This window comes from Rhopilema esculentum, chromosome 10 (genome assembly GCF_057945365.1).
Source record: "Rhopilema esculentum isolate cy_ngs chromosome 10, ASM5794536v1, whole genome shotgun sequence".
NCBI classification, from domain to species: Eukaryota; Metazoa; Cnidaria; class Scyphozoa; order Rhizostomeae; family Rhizostomatidae; genus Rhopilema; species Rhopilema esculentum.
This window is the reverse complement of record NC_142824.1, coordinates 355186-371781: the sequence shown is the minus strand read 5'-3', so window position 1 is coordinate 371781 and position 16596 is coordinate 355186. Positions and strand designations below refer to the sequence as shown.

At 36.8% G+C, this 16596-nt stretch overlaps 1 protein-coding gene and 1 long non-coding RNA gene across 2 annotated transcripts; one reads left to right on the top strand and one right to left on the bottom strand.

Annotated features, from left to right (window-relative positions):
- The first annotated feature begins 6221 nt into the window (after positions 1 to 6221).
- On the top strand, positions 6222 to 9535 carry LOC148959170 (uncharacterized). The gene has a single exon (XM_089110618.1). It carries the CDS (start codon positions 7262 to 7264, stop codon positions 9050 to 9052), a length of 1791 nt encoding a protein of 596 aa, XP_088966744.1. The 5' UTR covers positions 6222 to 7261; the 3' UTR covers positions 9053 to 9535.
- A 1585-nt stretch (positions 9536 to 11120) lies between these two features.
- Positions 11121 to 16298, bottom strand: LOC135690597 (uncharacterized). The gene is made up of 2 exons (XR_010516660.2): positions 13696 to 16298; positions 11121 to 12989 (listed from the first exon to the last, which is right to left on the bottom strand). It is a non-coding gene; the product is annotated as an uncharacterized LOC135690597 (long non-coding RNA).
- Positions 16299 to 16596: the final 298 nt, after the last annotated feature.

Below are 16596 nucleotides of genomic sequence, written 5' to 3'. Positions count from 1 at the left end.
ATGATATGATGATGATGATGATGGTGATGATGATGATGATGATGATGATGATTGGTGATGATGATTGATGATGATGACTATGATGATGATGGTGATGATGATGATTGATGATGATGATTATGATGATGATGATGATGATTATGATGATGATGATGATGATGATGATGATTGATGATGATGATTGATGATGATTATTATGATGATGACGATGATAATGATGATGATGATTGATGATGATGATTATGATGATGATGATGACTATGATGATGATGATGATGATTGATGATGATTATTATGATGATGATGATGACTATGATGATGATGGTGATGATGATGATTGATGATGATGATTATGATTGATGATGATGATTATGATGATGATGATGACTATGATGATGATGGTGATGATGATGATTGATGATGATGATTGATGATGATGATTGATGATGATTATTATGATGATGACGATGACAATGATGATGATGATGATGATTGATGATGATTATTATGATGATGATGATGACTATGATGATGATGGTGATGATGATGATTGATGATGATGATTATGATGATGATGATGATGATTATGATGATGACGATGATGATGATAATGATTGATGATGATGATTGATGATGATGATGATGATGATGATGATGATGACGATGATGATGATGATGATTGATGTTGATGATGACAATGATGATGATGATGATTGATGATGATGATTATGATGACAATGATGATGATGATGGTGATGATTGATGATTGATGATGATGATGATTGATTATGATGATTATGATGACGACGATGACAATGATGATGATTAATGATGATGATTGATGATGATGATGATTGATGATGATGATTATGATGACGACGATGACAATGATGATGATTGATGATGATGATTATGATGACGACGATGACAATGATGATGATTGATGATGATGATTATGATGATGATTGATGATGATGATGATAATGATGACAATGATGATGATGATGATTGATGATGATGATTATGATGACAATGATGATGATGATGGTGATGATTGATGATTGATGATGATGATGATTGATTATGATGATTATGATGACGACGATGACAATGATGATGATTGATGATGATGATTGATGATGATGATGATGATGATTGATGATGATGATTATGATGACGACGATGACAATGATGATGATTGATGATGATGATTATGATGACGACGATGACAATGATGATGATGATGATTGATGATGATGATTATGATGACGACGATGACAATGATGACGACAACGAAGATTCCAGCATTTATTGGGGCTCTGTGAGTGGAACCTAACTGGGAATTGGTTTTTTTATTTGACAAAGGATATTTTTCGCTTGATAACATAACACGAATAATTATTCTTATTCGGTTGCTTTATCAAAATGCGTTTCGCAGATTTACACTTTCTTGATAAACAGCGGGGAATGCTATGACGCAGTAAATTTACCAAACCCAGATCTTTGAATTCCACTATCAACCTTTGCAAGAAGGAGAAATCGATGCGTGCCTAACGATCCCTGACGACCCGCGCTGACAAAGCGGTTCCAGCATAATTATCTCGCGGCAGTGCAATTACTTGATTACGAAGGGGAATCTTTCGTACGTAATTGTGAGCAGCCAGACTTTTAATTTCGTTAACTTCCTAGTTGCGAGTGCAAAGATTTCTTCAACTCGGCAATTCAACTATTTGATGAAGAAATGTAGTCACAGACCCCAAGATTATTAATTGATTATTCTCGTAACTGTTGGTCTGACCTCACACGATCCAAATTTCTATTTTTTTTACGTTATTCCTGCACCAAACTATCTTATCCAACATATTGACCCTTTCTTTAGAAAAAATATGGGGTCTGAAAAATTTCGAATGAATTTTGTATCAACCCCAGAGAAAATTGAAAAGTCCCTGCAAGCATTTTGTGACAATTTCGCAAAGCCTGGAAATCTTCGAATAAGTTTCACCGACTTTGCAAAACTTGCGAAAAACTAAACAGATTTCAAACACTTACAATATATTTTCCACGACTCATGCATGAAAGTTAATTCTTGCAGAAACTAGTGAAATCGCATATTCCCGCACTTTCTTTTGTATCCTACATAGCAAATTGCAAATTATACGTCTAATTACGTTGACGCTTGACAGGATGAAAGCACCATTCTCGATTACGAGAAGTTTCTGATCTATTCTGGCTACCGTTCAACATGCACGTGCAGAACCAATTTTAACTGCACAACGTCACGAGCAAAACTAAAGGTGATTGGTCGAATCTAAGAGGATGACCACAAAGGGGATCTCAGGCTAGCAGCCGAACCCAATTTAATAGCACGATTATAGACCTAAGTGTCGATTAGCGAACCTCAATTGCCCACTTAATCGGGAAACTCACGATTCTCGATTGTTCGTTTGGGAAAATTGGGAAAATCCTTTGATTTTGGCATTCTATGCCTGCATTGTTTCGATTGTCTCCCGCCTTTGAATTCGGCTTCTATGTTTCCATTGTTGAACTCATCAAAATGCCGATCCATTGTTACACAATTGGCAACAATTCTACATATATATACATATATACATCTCCTGAAGAGTGAGTTACTCACGAAACAGGCTTGTAGAGATAAACCATGTAGTTTTACTTTCTTCAATCTATGATATATCACGCTCTACGTGCTAACGTATTGAGCACTGTGCTACGGAAGTATCAAAAGACAAATTTCTATATATATATATATATATATATATATATGTATTCAAAAGCTCATAATGTAAAATGTTTAAACGATAGTATATAGAATCAAAGAAAACACTTTCGTAAGACGTTTCGCTTTCGCTTCATCAGTAATAACTTTACAAAATCAGAGGAGCCTACTTATCAACCTAAATTACAATAGAACACTACAATACAATAGAAACCTAAGGGGCACCTGCCTAATACAATACATATTGTCAAATGTGTTAGAATACAAACTGTTATGGGGAACGGCTTATTGTATTTTGCGAAAATTTTCGCATAATGCGAAAATGCGAAATTTCGCAAAATACAAGTTTCGAGGTGGTATTTTGTAAAATGCGAAAACTGATTCTAAAAACTTTATTTGCCCAGATCAACGACCGAAAACAAGCAATTCATATTCAGGGCGACTCTTTTCATGCAAATAGCCTAGTTCATGTCCCATTTAACGTTAGATAACTCATGGACACATTTTGGAAAATGGTTCAAAAACCAACCACACCAAGGCCATGAACGGCCTAATTGTGAATTGCCCATTCCAGCGAAAGACAATAACATTAAGCATCCCGGTGCTTGCTAATTGGTAATTGGTAAATACCCAGCATTCTGCGTGTTCTGTGTTGTTTTAGGAGTAATTTACGCCTTTATCCACAAGGCCTATTTTCATGTTTCCTTCCCGGTGAAACCCGCGTGGCTGGAAAAGGACGGGGGTGATGTCAAAAGATTTTCGCAAAATACAAAATGGCTGGGGGTTTTTGTATTTTGCGAAAACTCGCCAAACATTGTCGAAATGTCAGTTTTTATTTGAGAAAATGTACGGAAAGGCTTTGGATTGTATTTAAAATTTTGTTTTTTTGAGTAGGCATCAAAAGATTCGATCCAATTAAAGAATTTTCGCAAAATACAAAATGGCTAGGGGCTTTTGTATTTTGCGATAACTCGCCCAACATTGTCGAAATGCTAGTTGTTATTTGAATAAATGTACGGTAAGGCTTTAGAAAGAGGCTTTGGGTTTTTTTGATAGTGTAGCAGGAACCTATAACAAAAAGGTGCATGCATTTTCTTTGGCGCCAGACAATGACTCACTTCTTAAAAGAAATTAGCAGGACGCCCATTATTTGTGTCATCAACGTGTGAAGACTTCCCTCTTCTCATTCATAATGACATTTTTCTTTTGTTCTACTTCCTGGGTGCCTATTTGTGCCAATCTGGTGACATTCCATGTGATTGAATTTTATCGGTTGGGCGAGTTTTCGCAAAATACAAAAACCCCCAGCCATTTTGTATTTTGCGAAAATTCTTTAATTGGATCGAATCTTTTGATGCCTACTCAATTGACAAGATTTTAAATACAGTCCAAAGCCTTTCCGTACATTTTCTCAAATAAAAACTAACATTTCGACAATGTTTGGCGAGTTTTCGCAAAATACAAAAACCCCCAGCCATTTTGTATTTTGCGAAAATTCTTTAATTTGATCGAATCTTTTGATGCCTACTCAATTGACAAGATTTTAAATACAGTCCAAAGCCTTTCCGTTTATTTTCTCAAATAAAAACTAACATTTCGACAATGTTTGGCGAGTTTTCGCAAAATACAAAAACCCCCAGCCATTTTGTATTTTGCGAAAATTCTTTAATTTGATCGAATCTTTTGATGCCTACTCAATTGACAAGATTTTAAATACAGTCCAAAGCCTTTCCGTACATTTTCTCAAATAAAAACTAAAATTTCGACAATGTCTGGCGAGTTTTCGCAAAATACAAAAACCCCCAGCCATTTTGTATTTTGCGAAAATTCTTTAATTGGATCGAATCTTTTGATGCCTACTCAATTGACAAGATTTTAAATACAGTCCAAAGCCTTTCCGTAAATTTTCTCAAATAAAAACTAACATTTCGACAATGTTTGGCGAGTTTTCGCAAAATACAAAAACCCCCAGCCATTTTGTATTTTGCGAAAATTCTTTAATTTGATCGAATCTTTTGATGCCTACTCAATTGACAAGATTTTAAATACAGTCCAAAGCCTTTCCGTACATTTTCTCAAATAAAAACTGACATTTCGACAATGTTTGGCGAGTTTTCGCAAAATACAAAAACCCCCAGCCATTTTGTATTTTGCGAAAATCTTTTGACATCACCCCCGTCCTTTTCCAGCCACGCGGGTTTCACCGGGAAGGAAACATGAAAATAGGCCTTGTGGATAAAGGCGTAAATTACTCCTAAAACAACACAGAACACGCAGAATGCTGGGTATTTACCAATTACCAATTAGCAAGCACCGGGATGCTTACTGTTATTGTCTTTCGCTGGAATGGGCAATTCACAATTAGGCCGTTCATGGCCTTGGTGTGGTTGGTTTTTGAACCATTTTCCAAAATGTGTCCATGAGTTATCTAACGTTAAATGGGACATGAACTAGGCTATTTGCATGAAAAGAGTCGCCCTGAATATGAATTGCTTGTTTTCGGTCGTTGATCTGGGCAAATAAATTTTTTAGAATCAGTTTTCGCATTTTACAAAATACCACCTCGAAACTTGTATTTTGCGAAATTTCGCATTTTCGCATTATGCGAAAATTTTCGCAAAATACAATAAGCCATGGGGAACTGGGAGAGAAGTGAAAAGAAAGGTAGAAGAAAGAATGTGATGGAGATGCTGGTGTTGGCTGTCTCACAAGAGATAGATGAAAGCCATAAAAGCAAAAAACAAAATAACGAGAAGATAAGCTATAAACAAAAGAGCCGACATTAAAAATTAAAAATATAAAACAAAAAAACTTTTAAAAATTTAAAACTGTAGAAGAATATATAAATGTCCTATGTATCTACCTGCCTAGTATTGAGACCCATCGGAGAGAAAATATTCAAGCGATATTGCCAAAAACTTTCTCTCCTCCTATCATTACCTGTTAACCTATCTATGACCTTAACACTTATGTCATTCAGAAACCCCTGATGTCCTTCCTCAGAAAAATGTCTGAAAAATTCCATCTGGGGCACTGAAGACCCTAAATTAAACTTACGACTACACGCCTTGTAATTATTAAACCTAAGCCTAAAAGGCGTGCATGTGCTACCTACATACTGGACTCCACAGACATTGCACTCAATTAAGTACACAACATTGGACGAGTCACAGTTAAACGAATAGTTGATCTTATATTCTTTACCTGTAGTGTTAGACTTAAAATTATCGCTGTTAGACATGACTTTACACACTTGACATCTGGACTTCTTACAACACGAACTTCCCCTGTCATTATGTCCCTTTTCCCTCCCACTTGTAAGCCTAGCCCTCACCAAAATATCCTTAAGATTCTTACACCTCCTAAAAGCAACTACTGGTGGCACAGGAAACTATATACTATCAGGATTCTATATACTATCGTTTAAACATTTTACATTATGAGCTTTTGAATACATATATATATATAGTTTGCTAGGAATAGGTAATTGGGGCAATCAATGGAGCGTATTTTATCAATCATTAACATATTTACTAATCTCATCAAACTGGAACACCATCGGAATTTTTTGGAAAGTTGCAAAGAGTGCAGTATTATTCCTGTTGGATTACTATTAAAGAAGGTGCCATCACTAGTAGGAACGCCGTCGTTGGAGTTTCAAGAGTCATGGGACAATGTTCTGGAATCTGCACAATCGCAGTTATTGGCCTTACTTGTCATACAGTATCGGGAATTGTTGATCGGAGAGGAAGAGAAGGCTTTTCATCACCTAAGTGCAGTACGCGCTAGTCTGACAAAGGAAGAGTTGGCCAATGTACAGGAGCAACTGCGGATTAAATGGAATCAACTTTACCCGAAAAGACGACGTAAACTTATTAGCATTTTGGCGAGAAATGGGAAAGAGTTTCGAGAGGATAACGTTGGTTTTCTCAGGACGACCGAACACCATGAGCATCATATATTTGATGGGAATGACTTGCCGTCAAAGGCCCCGGCGTCAGTCAACGAAGGATCCTTATCTACTGATTCAGGGCCATTGAGGATTGGTGTTGGGGAAATGAATTGGCTGTCAGAGGAGGGACGCATTACGGGTAGGTTTGTCAGCACAAATGTTGTCAACCTTTCGAAGAAGGAGCTGTCGGAAGATGATGTTTCTCTGCTATCCAAAGGCCTCAAGTTTTGCCCAACACCAAAGGAAATAGACAAAGCGGAACTGAGAGCGGACCTTGAGGAGTTCAAACGAAGAATGAGGTTAAAATGGCATTTTAAGGACAACAACAAGACAGAAAAACAGTTATTTAAAAATAGGTCTAACTGGCAGCCTTCAAGAATAACCTTCTTCTTGAGAACTATCTTTCGCTGGTGGAGAATGAGGTGCTGTCTGTCTCACCGGAGGGTAAGAATTTTAGTAATCTCTCTCCTTCAGAACTCTCTTCACTCGATAAGCTTAAATGTGATAAGGACATAATTATAAAAGAAGCAGATAAGGGTTCAGCGGTTGTAGTTTGGGATCGGGGGGACTATATAATGGAGGCTAACCGACAATTAGACGATAGGCAGGTATATGAAGAGATTGAGGTGGATCCCTCTGTAGAACTGGGTAAGACCATAAATGATAAGTTAAAAGAAATAAGGGAGGCGGACCCGGCGTTAGATGAAGTGGCTGGCGTTTTAGAAGTTAACAATCCTAGGTTAGGTAGATTTTATTTGTTGCCTAAGATTCATAAGGGTCTTAGTAATGTTAAGGGGCGTCCAGTCATTTCAAATTGTGGTACATTAACCGAACATGTTTCAGAATATCTAGACTACCACCTCAACCCGTTGGTTAGCCAAAGTAGGTCTTATGTTAAAGATACTAACCATTTTTTATCTAGGATAGGAAATATAGGAACTATACCAGAAGGGGCAATTTTATGCACTGTTGATGTTGTGGGACTCTATCCTAGCATTCCACACGAGGAAGGTTTAGAGGCCGTAAGGGAGGCGCTGGATAGACGGGAAAATCCAGGCGTGGCTACTGACACATTAGCTGAGCTCGCTTCCTTAGTATTGCAGAATAACTATTTTGAATTTAATGATAGGTTTTATAAGCAGAAGTTAGGTACGGCTATAGGCACGAAGTTCGCTCCGGCCTATGCCAATCTTTTTATGACTAGGTTAGAGGAGAGGTTGATGGATACCTTCGCCGACAAGCCCCTTGTCTGGATGAGATTTATCGATGATATTTTCTTTATCTGGACACACGGGGAGGATAGGCTGAAGTTATTCATTGACCATCTCAACAGTAGCCACGACACTATTAAGTTTACCAGTGAACATTCTACAGAATCTATTAGTTTCTTAGATGTCACGGTAAAAGTAGGAGAGGGGGGAGTCCTTATGACAGACTTATTTTGTAAGCCAACTGATACCCATCAGTTCTTACATAAGAAGTCTTGTCACCCTTGGCATACAAAGAAGGCGATCCCCTATAGTAAGGCTCTTAGGTATCGTAGGATTTGCTCAGATGATCGCCAGTTTAAGGAACATGTAGGTAAACTCGCTGGATGGCTTAAGGATAGGGGGTATGAAGAGTCCCTTGTTAATCAACAAATAGATAGGGTACGTAGGCTAGATAGGGAGACTCTTCTGGAAAAAGCGGGAAGTAGGAAAACCAACGAAGGGAGGGCTGACAGGGTTCCACTCGTGACTACATACCATCCGGCACTTAATGGTTTGGGGAACATTGCCAGGAAACACCATACCTTGCTCACTGGTTCAGAAGAGCACAAGGAGGTGCTTCATGTGCCACCAGTAGTTGCTTTTAGGAGGTGTAAGAATCTTAAGGATATTTTGGTGAGGGCTAGGCTTACAAGTGGGAGGGAAAAGGGACATAATAACAGGGGATGTTCGTGTTGTAAGAAGTCCAGATGTCAAGTGTGTAAAGTCATGTCTAACAGCGATAATTTTAAGTCTAACACTACAGGTAAAGAATATAAGATCAACTATTCGTTTAACTGTGACTCGTCCAATGTTGTGTACTTAATTGAGTGCAATGTCTGTGGAGTCCAGTATGTAGGTAGCACATGCACGCCTTTTAGGCTTAGGTTTAATAATTACAAGGCGTGTAGTCGTAAGTTTAATTTAGGGTCTTCAGTGCCCCAGATGGAATTTTTCAGACATTTTTCTGAGGAAGGACATCAGGGGTTTCTGAATGACATAAGTGTTAAGGTCATAGATAGGTTAACAGGTAATGATAGGAGGAGAGAAAGTTTTTGGCAATATCGCTTGAATATTTTCTCTCCGATGGGTCTCAATACTAGGCAGGTAGATACATAGGACATTTATATATTCTTCTACAGTTTTAAATTTTTAAAAGTTTTTTTGTTTTATATTTTTAATTTTTAATGTCGGCTCTTTTGTTTATAGCTTATCTTCTCGTTATTTTGTTTTTTGCTTTTATGGCTTTCATCTATCTCTTGTGAGACAGCCAACACCAGCATCTCCATCACATTCTTTCTTCTACCTTTCTTTTCACTTCTCTCCCAGTTCCCCATAACAGTTTGTATTCTAACACATTTGACAATATGTATTGTATTAGGCAGGTGCCCCTTAGGTTTCTATTGTATTGTAGTGTTCTATTGTAATTTAGGTTGATAAGTAGGCTCCTCTGATTTTGTAAAGTTATTACTGATGAAGCGAAAGCGAAACGTCTTACGAAAGTGTTTTCTTTGATTCTATATACTATCGTTTAAACATTTTACATTATGAGCTTTTGAATACATACATATATATATATATATATATATATATATATATATATATATATATATATATATATAATAATAAAATAGAATATATACTAGAAATGAGACATGTTCTCCGTTACTCCGAGTTTCGTGCTTACGCACTCATCAGACAGACTATAATGAAGAATATTCCTGTTACCGCGGTATAAATATGATAGATATATATATATATATATATATGGATGCCCATCGAGCTGAGCAAAATCCCCCCTTCATGTACTCATTCTTCGTATCGTACATAAAAACATGGTATTTGTGACGTCACACGCACTGGGTCACATGAAATGCCGACAATGGTCGAACACTCGACGATAATTTCATGACATTTAGAGCGGAATTGCGTCAAAACGGACAATAATAATTAACCGAAAACTTGAAATTAAGATCCCATGCATCGTTTTCTACATTATATCAAAAAATAGTTTTGCGTGTCAGTTCACCTTTAAAAGATTTCTTACATGTTTATATTTTCCATCATCCAGGGCCTAAAATAAGAAATTTTTACAGATCCACATTTTTTAAAAAAATGGGGCGTGGTACTTGGCTGGGATTGGCACTGCTGGGGTGGCAAATATAGAAACTGCCATCATAGGGCAAATTCTTAAATGAATGAAGTATAAGTAGCAAAAGCTGATTCTTTACATTATATGGATTGGGTTAATAAGAAGATTAGCTACATATAGCGATGTCTTAATATGTGAGCAAAAAGTTATCGAAAAGAAACTCTTTTACATTGTTTTTTTCGGATCTCTGTCAAAGTTTTTGCTCACATATTGCTCACATAATCTCTGCATACACAAAGATTCTTTTCCTTTCATCTTCAAAAACTCCCTTAAATCAGCCTTGCTTCCCAGACTTTGGTATTTTTTGGTTTTTTGGAACCATATCTTTGCAGCTTTTCTCGGAACTCGAAACTTGCATGATCGACGAAATGAAAAATTGATTCTGCCGAGAACTGGGGGGAGACGTGTCCCCCCAGTCCCCCCATGGCGCCGCTACAGGAATCAGCCTCTCTGCATCGATAGAATTAGGGATTGCTGCGATGTCCGGAACAAAAGCTTGGTACAGTCTTTTTTACTTATGGAAAGTTCTTAACTGCATTCAGCCCATCAAATTCTTTGTCATCAAATCTGTTCTTCAAAAAGTTTTGATACTATAAACGAAAATCTCGTTACAGATGGCAAATAAACTCTTCTCTCACTGATGTACAAATTGTGCTTGTTTCTTCTTATTCTCTTTTCGCCCAGTTTGAAAGCATGATGTTTGTAATACAGAAACCACGCACCAGATCTCAATTTTGGAATTACGCCAAATTTTTCATAAAATTGTGCTAGATTTCAAATCAAGGCAACCCTGCTCGAAAAAGAGGCTAATGCATGCTCAGAATATCAAAAGTGGCCAGAGTTGCAATTTGGCCTTTTTGACAACCCAGTGTACTCATTCTTCATAAAAAAATAGGCAATTTAGATCCATGGTTTGATGGCTAAATTTCTCCATTTTGGCAGTTTCTCAAAACCCCTTGGCCGTCATAAATTGATTTGGCCGAAGAAGCAAAATTTGGCTGAATTCTGGCAGCATGTTGCAAAAAACAACGAAAATGCAAAGAAAACAAAAATTGTTCACAGATAATATTCAAAATAATTTCAAAATTGCAACTGATGAATGATGAAACAAAGCAAAAGATAACAGACAGTTTTAGATCAAAGCAAGCGAAAACTTTTGTAACATACAAAGCAAATTTTAATTACAGTATCACTCCCAATAATTAGCAAAAATTTAGCTTTTTTGTATACTGCGTTTAGTTGGCTGCATTTGGCTGCCAACCACAAATATGTGGCTGCCAACCATTCAAAACAGTTGGCAATAACCTGAAGGTAGAAAGTCAAAATTTACTCCCAAAATGAAACCACAGATGCTGGTGTAAAGTGTTTGCATTTGGTAACGATAGACAATGGATCAATGGAAACAATTATGCCAGAGTTAGGCTGGATTCCAAATTATGCTAGATTTTATGCTAAATGGCGATTTTCGGCCAATATCATGTTAATATTACGCTAGATCAGGTCACACTGGCACCAGCCCACAAGGGAGCGGCTGGAACGGGACTAGCAGGCTTGCCCCTAAATTTTTTTAATGGCCACACCCTTTGAAACACCGGAAACCACTCCTTTCAGAAAATATTTGCTTTTTTCTGTCCTTGTCATCTTGAACGATTTAAAGAAGATTTCAATTAACAAAACCGAGTTAGATGAAATAAAAATTTATCTTTGATCAAACAAGATAAAGCATCATCAAAAAGAACAAAAACGTGTTCCTAGAAGAACTGCTACTAATGCGTTCGTCAGCGTAAACTTTCAAAACATTTTCTAACTTATTATTGCAAAAAAGTTGAGGAGGACTATAGTCCCTGTTATGCAACATTCCCAATTGGATGTTTCTTCCAGCTACCACCGAGAGGCTTGTCATCGTTCAGCTACTGTAGCCTTGAGAGGAATCTTTCCAATGCTTCTCCAATTTGAAACACCTTAGTTGAAATGGTTTATAGCTTTTTTTGAAATCTACTGAAAGATATCACATAAAAACCCCAAAATACATTACGGGCAGGAAATCATTATCTCGGTCTTGGTCTTAAGGCTCAGTGTCTTTTTTGAAGCAAATTGAAAAAGCAAACTTAATTGAGATGATGTCTTGAAGTTAAAGCTGTATACGGAGTCTATCTTACTTCAAAATAGCACAAAAAATATCATAAAGCGCAATTGATTTTTCTCCGCATGCACTGAAGCTTCAAGCTCTGAAGTTTCTTAATTCTTCTTTATTATCCATTGGTTATTTCTTATCGCAATTTTCTTATAAAAATGAGTGCAATACATGAGGCTGGGATTGGGCATACATTTTCAGGAATTTTCAGGAAGAGGCCTCCCCAACATCATCCGAGGCAACAAAAGTCAGGTTTCAGAAAACATCTTCAGAAAAAATATTTTCCTTTTAAGGAAGCCACCAGCGCTCAAATTTTCATAGGCATGTGATTTTTGGTTTTTCAGTTATTTAATTATTTGAACCTGTTCTTGCCTGTCCTACTCATCTATTTTTAAAAAAGTAAGATGAAATATGAATCTTCAAAAAGGCTTGAAAAAAGTTCAAAACTGTCGGTGTTAACAGAAGACGGCAGAGTTTCTCTATGTGAACTTTTTTCCACCGCCTCCACAAGCAGCTCATGGTTCATTATTGCGATCGTCACCTGACAGTGAAGGCAGACTTAGTGTTAAGGGGTAATGTTCCATTTCACATGTTTCTTTGGTCATTCAAATGATAGTATCAGTGTCTCGCCATCAACTTGTCCGGCCTTGTTCCATCTAAGATCTGTAAATTCTTGGTCTGTTTCGCATTCCTTGTCATCTAGAGTCCATCGGGCAGCCTAACAATAATAACCTTGGCATCACCAGAAACCTAGATTCTGAATGGGGCTCCTGCAATACAAAGCAATACAAACTATATTCTACAGGGTTTTAACTGCTACCAATGACTGACATTTTCCGACAAGGCGTCTATCATCTAACAAACATTTGTAATGTTTCTCTTTTTTTTACCTAACATAATATGATTAGAACTGAAATAAAACAGGATATAAAGTCTAATTATTTAATGAAAGTCATTTGTCATAAATCATATTAGTTGAAGATTTCATGGTTTTCTCCTCTAAAAAGGCATTGGTTAAGTACAATTCCTTATTAAAAGAGATTGTCCACCTGATTCACAACAACTGAAGAAACAATTATATGAATCTTAAAGCATTTCATCTCCAAATGTAACTGTTAGAAAAAAATTAGACCACATGTTATAATTCCATCAAGATAAGCAATTATCCGACAAATTAGCTTTCCAGGGGTTTTTTTGCCCCCAACCCCTCTATTCACGCCACTAGTATTACTGCATTTGGAATACTTATTTTGGGATTTAAAGACTTAAAATTGGCTTTGAAAAGAACAAACATTTGAGTATTCTAAAGCTTTCGTCTGACACTTTCCAGAGTATAAAACGTCAGAACATAGATACGTCAAGACATGTTCCTTCTAGTATTAGAAATAAAACTAGTCCCCAAGAAGAACAACTACAGCCGTTTTGAAAAACTTTTGGCTAATCAAATGTTAACTTTTGTGAGCAAGTTCCTCTCACCTAAAATTTGTGGCAATCGACAGGGGTATAATACCCAGCATGCTCTGCTAAAATTGATGGAGATTTGTAAGAAGAGCTTAGACAACAAAGGCTTTGTCGGAGCAGTCTTAATGGACTTATCCAATGCTTTTGATTGTCTCAACCACGAACATTTGCTTCCTAAATTGAATGCAAACGGCTTTAGTACAAATGCCATACAAATGGTGCATAGCTATCTAACGTAGAAGGTAGAAGGCAAGGAATCAAAGTAAATGGCTCATTCAGCTCTTGGAAAGAAATGAAATAAGGCGTCCATCATGGATCAGTTCTAGGGCCTCTTTTGTTTAATATATTTGTCGATGATATTTTCTTTTTGTTGAATGGGACTGAAATCTGTAATTATGCAGATGATACGAAAATTTACTGTTCTCATCAAGAGTTACAGGAGGTTACTTTAAAGCTAGAAACTAAGCAATTGGTTTGCAGAAAATTTTATGAAATTGAATGAAGAAAAATGCCACCTCCTAGTATTTGGTGAAAAAGACACAGAAATCTCAATCAATGTTGGCCCCTCTGTGATTAAAGAGAGCAAAGAAGAAAAATTGTTAGGCGTTTAAATTGACCAAAAGCTCAATTTTAAACAACATTTAAACACGGTTTGCACGGGCCTCACTGTATATGCCCAAAGAAAAAACTATAATGGTCATGAGAGCCGTTATAATGTCTCAGTTTAGCTACTGTCCGTTGATATGGATGTTTCATGAGAGACGTGTTAACGCAAAAATCAACCACATTCACAAATGAGCACTACGAATATCAAAATTGGACCTTCAGTTTTCAAAAACTGTTAATTACAGATAATTCAGTCTCCATTCATCAACGAAATCTGCAGTTGCTTGTCGCCAAAATCTACCGAACAATGATGAATCTGAATCCTCCTTTTATGAAAGAAATGTTCGTGCATAGAGATATGCATTATAACTTACGAGTTACGAGTTGCGAGTTACGACAAAGAGTTACGATCAACATATAATATATGCACGTAAAACTAGGACTACAGCCTATGGATTAGAAAATATATGCTTCCTAGGACAAAATCTTTGGAGAGACTTACCACTGCATATAAAGGAGTCCTTATGCGTAAGACATTATCCAAAAGGATATTAAGTTTTGGAATTTTACATGCAACTATAAATTATGTAAGAGTTATATTGTACATTTAGGTTATATTTAAATATTAATTCGTTTTAGTTATTCATGCTTTTGTTTTTAATTACAGGGCCGAAACTGCTGGGGGAGGGTATGGGGGTGCTGCACTCCCCCCAATCTTCAAAAAAAGCAGATTTTCTCGGGCAAATTTATGGCTACCAGTATATTGGTTGGGCAAATCTGGAAATTTTGTTTAGATCGCACATTTATTGCCACTCCTTGCCCCAGCTTGGCTTTTGAAGTAATGGTCTTTTTATCTGATCTTTTTTCAATCTCCGCCCAGCTGGGAAAACAAAACAGATACGAGGCAAGCAGCAGCAACATAATTACATTTCTGTCTTTCGTTTCGAGCTCGACGTACATGTTTATCTTCGCCTCGAGATGCAGAAGTAGAGTCTGGAGTATTGATCGACAGTGAAAGTATAGACAGAGAGAAACGTGTGTTTGATGCAAGAAGGAAATAAACACAGTGCATGCCCCCCACTGTTAAATTGTTATGACTGCTAAATTTTCCCTTCCCCCCCTACTTTCCAACCTGCGTCGGAGCCCATGGAACACTGACCCTCTTTGAAGCATAATAAATCAAAAAATGAAGGATATGTCATCTCGGAAGACGTTGTTGAGAAAAATCAAGCAACATTTTCTTTTCCAAATGTATGAAACCTTCATCATACATTCATGAGGAGTTATGCCCCAAAATTCTCTTAAGGTTTCACACTCATGGTCCGAAAGTATATTGCACCCTTCGCCAAAGGCCGTTCTGTTAACTAAAGAAAATTTAAACAGCTGTTCCAAGTAACAAAAAGGTTTAAGCTGAAAGTTTTAACGGGAAATAATAGAACATTCATCAGGGAATTGTAGTTAAGATAAGAATTGCAAAAAAATTCGAGTTTCTTCTTTTTCTAAACAATATTGTTATACTTGAGGTTGAACGACAGTGTTGAGTATAACATGAAATTGCGTGAGTTCTTACTACTTTAACAAATACACAATAAAATTCAGGGCTTTAACTTACGACCTTGCTTCTGAATCTTTACTTTAGCGGCGGCAAGAGAACGTCAGAGAGAGAGAAACGGCGACTGGTCTTTATCTTTATCTTCATCAGCGTCAAACTAGCGTCTAAATTACAACTTTTCTAAATCTCTAAACTAAAAGCTCAAATTTATATAAGATTAAACAATAGATGGTGCAATAAATCTAAACATCCAATAAAAGTTCCAGCAAAGCAAACGTCAAAAAGGAAAAGAGGTTCTTGTTATTATTTGTCCAATCATAAGGTTTTTCTTTGAGTTGCACTTCGTGGTGCAATCCCTGACGGCCAAAATATACCATGACGTAACTTGTTTTGAGTTGCATGTCGTGGTGCAATCTCTTGTAATCTCGTCGTCCAATGACGTAATGTTAACTATACAACAATATCCATAAATACGAAAACACGAAAATTGAGCTTTGATGATAGGTCTACCTGTGAAATATTTCCAATAAAGAAGGTTTTCTTTGCATAAGCTTGAGGGATTTTGTTATGGTGAATTCAGCGATACTTGCTTCGTGCTTGTGTGTCTAAAAATGTTTAATTCCCTTACGGAGCAACCGAAAGCTGAAAATCAAACTCAGAAAATAAAACTGGTGCTCTTTTATGGGATTACTATTTTTGTTGAAACATTGTAGTCTGTTTCTAAATTCCAAAATTTTCAAGCTGTGTTTTGTTGTTCC

Coding starts and splice junctions, on each gene's coding strand:
- LOC148959170 (XM_089110618.1), top strand. CDS start 7,262: ATGGAGGCTAACCGACAATTAGACGATAGGCAGGTATATGAAGAGATT.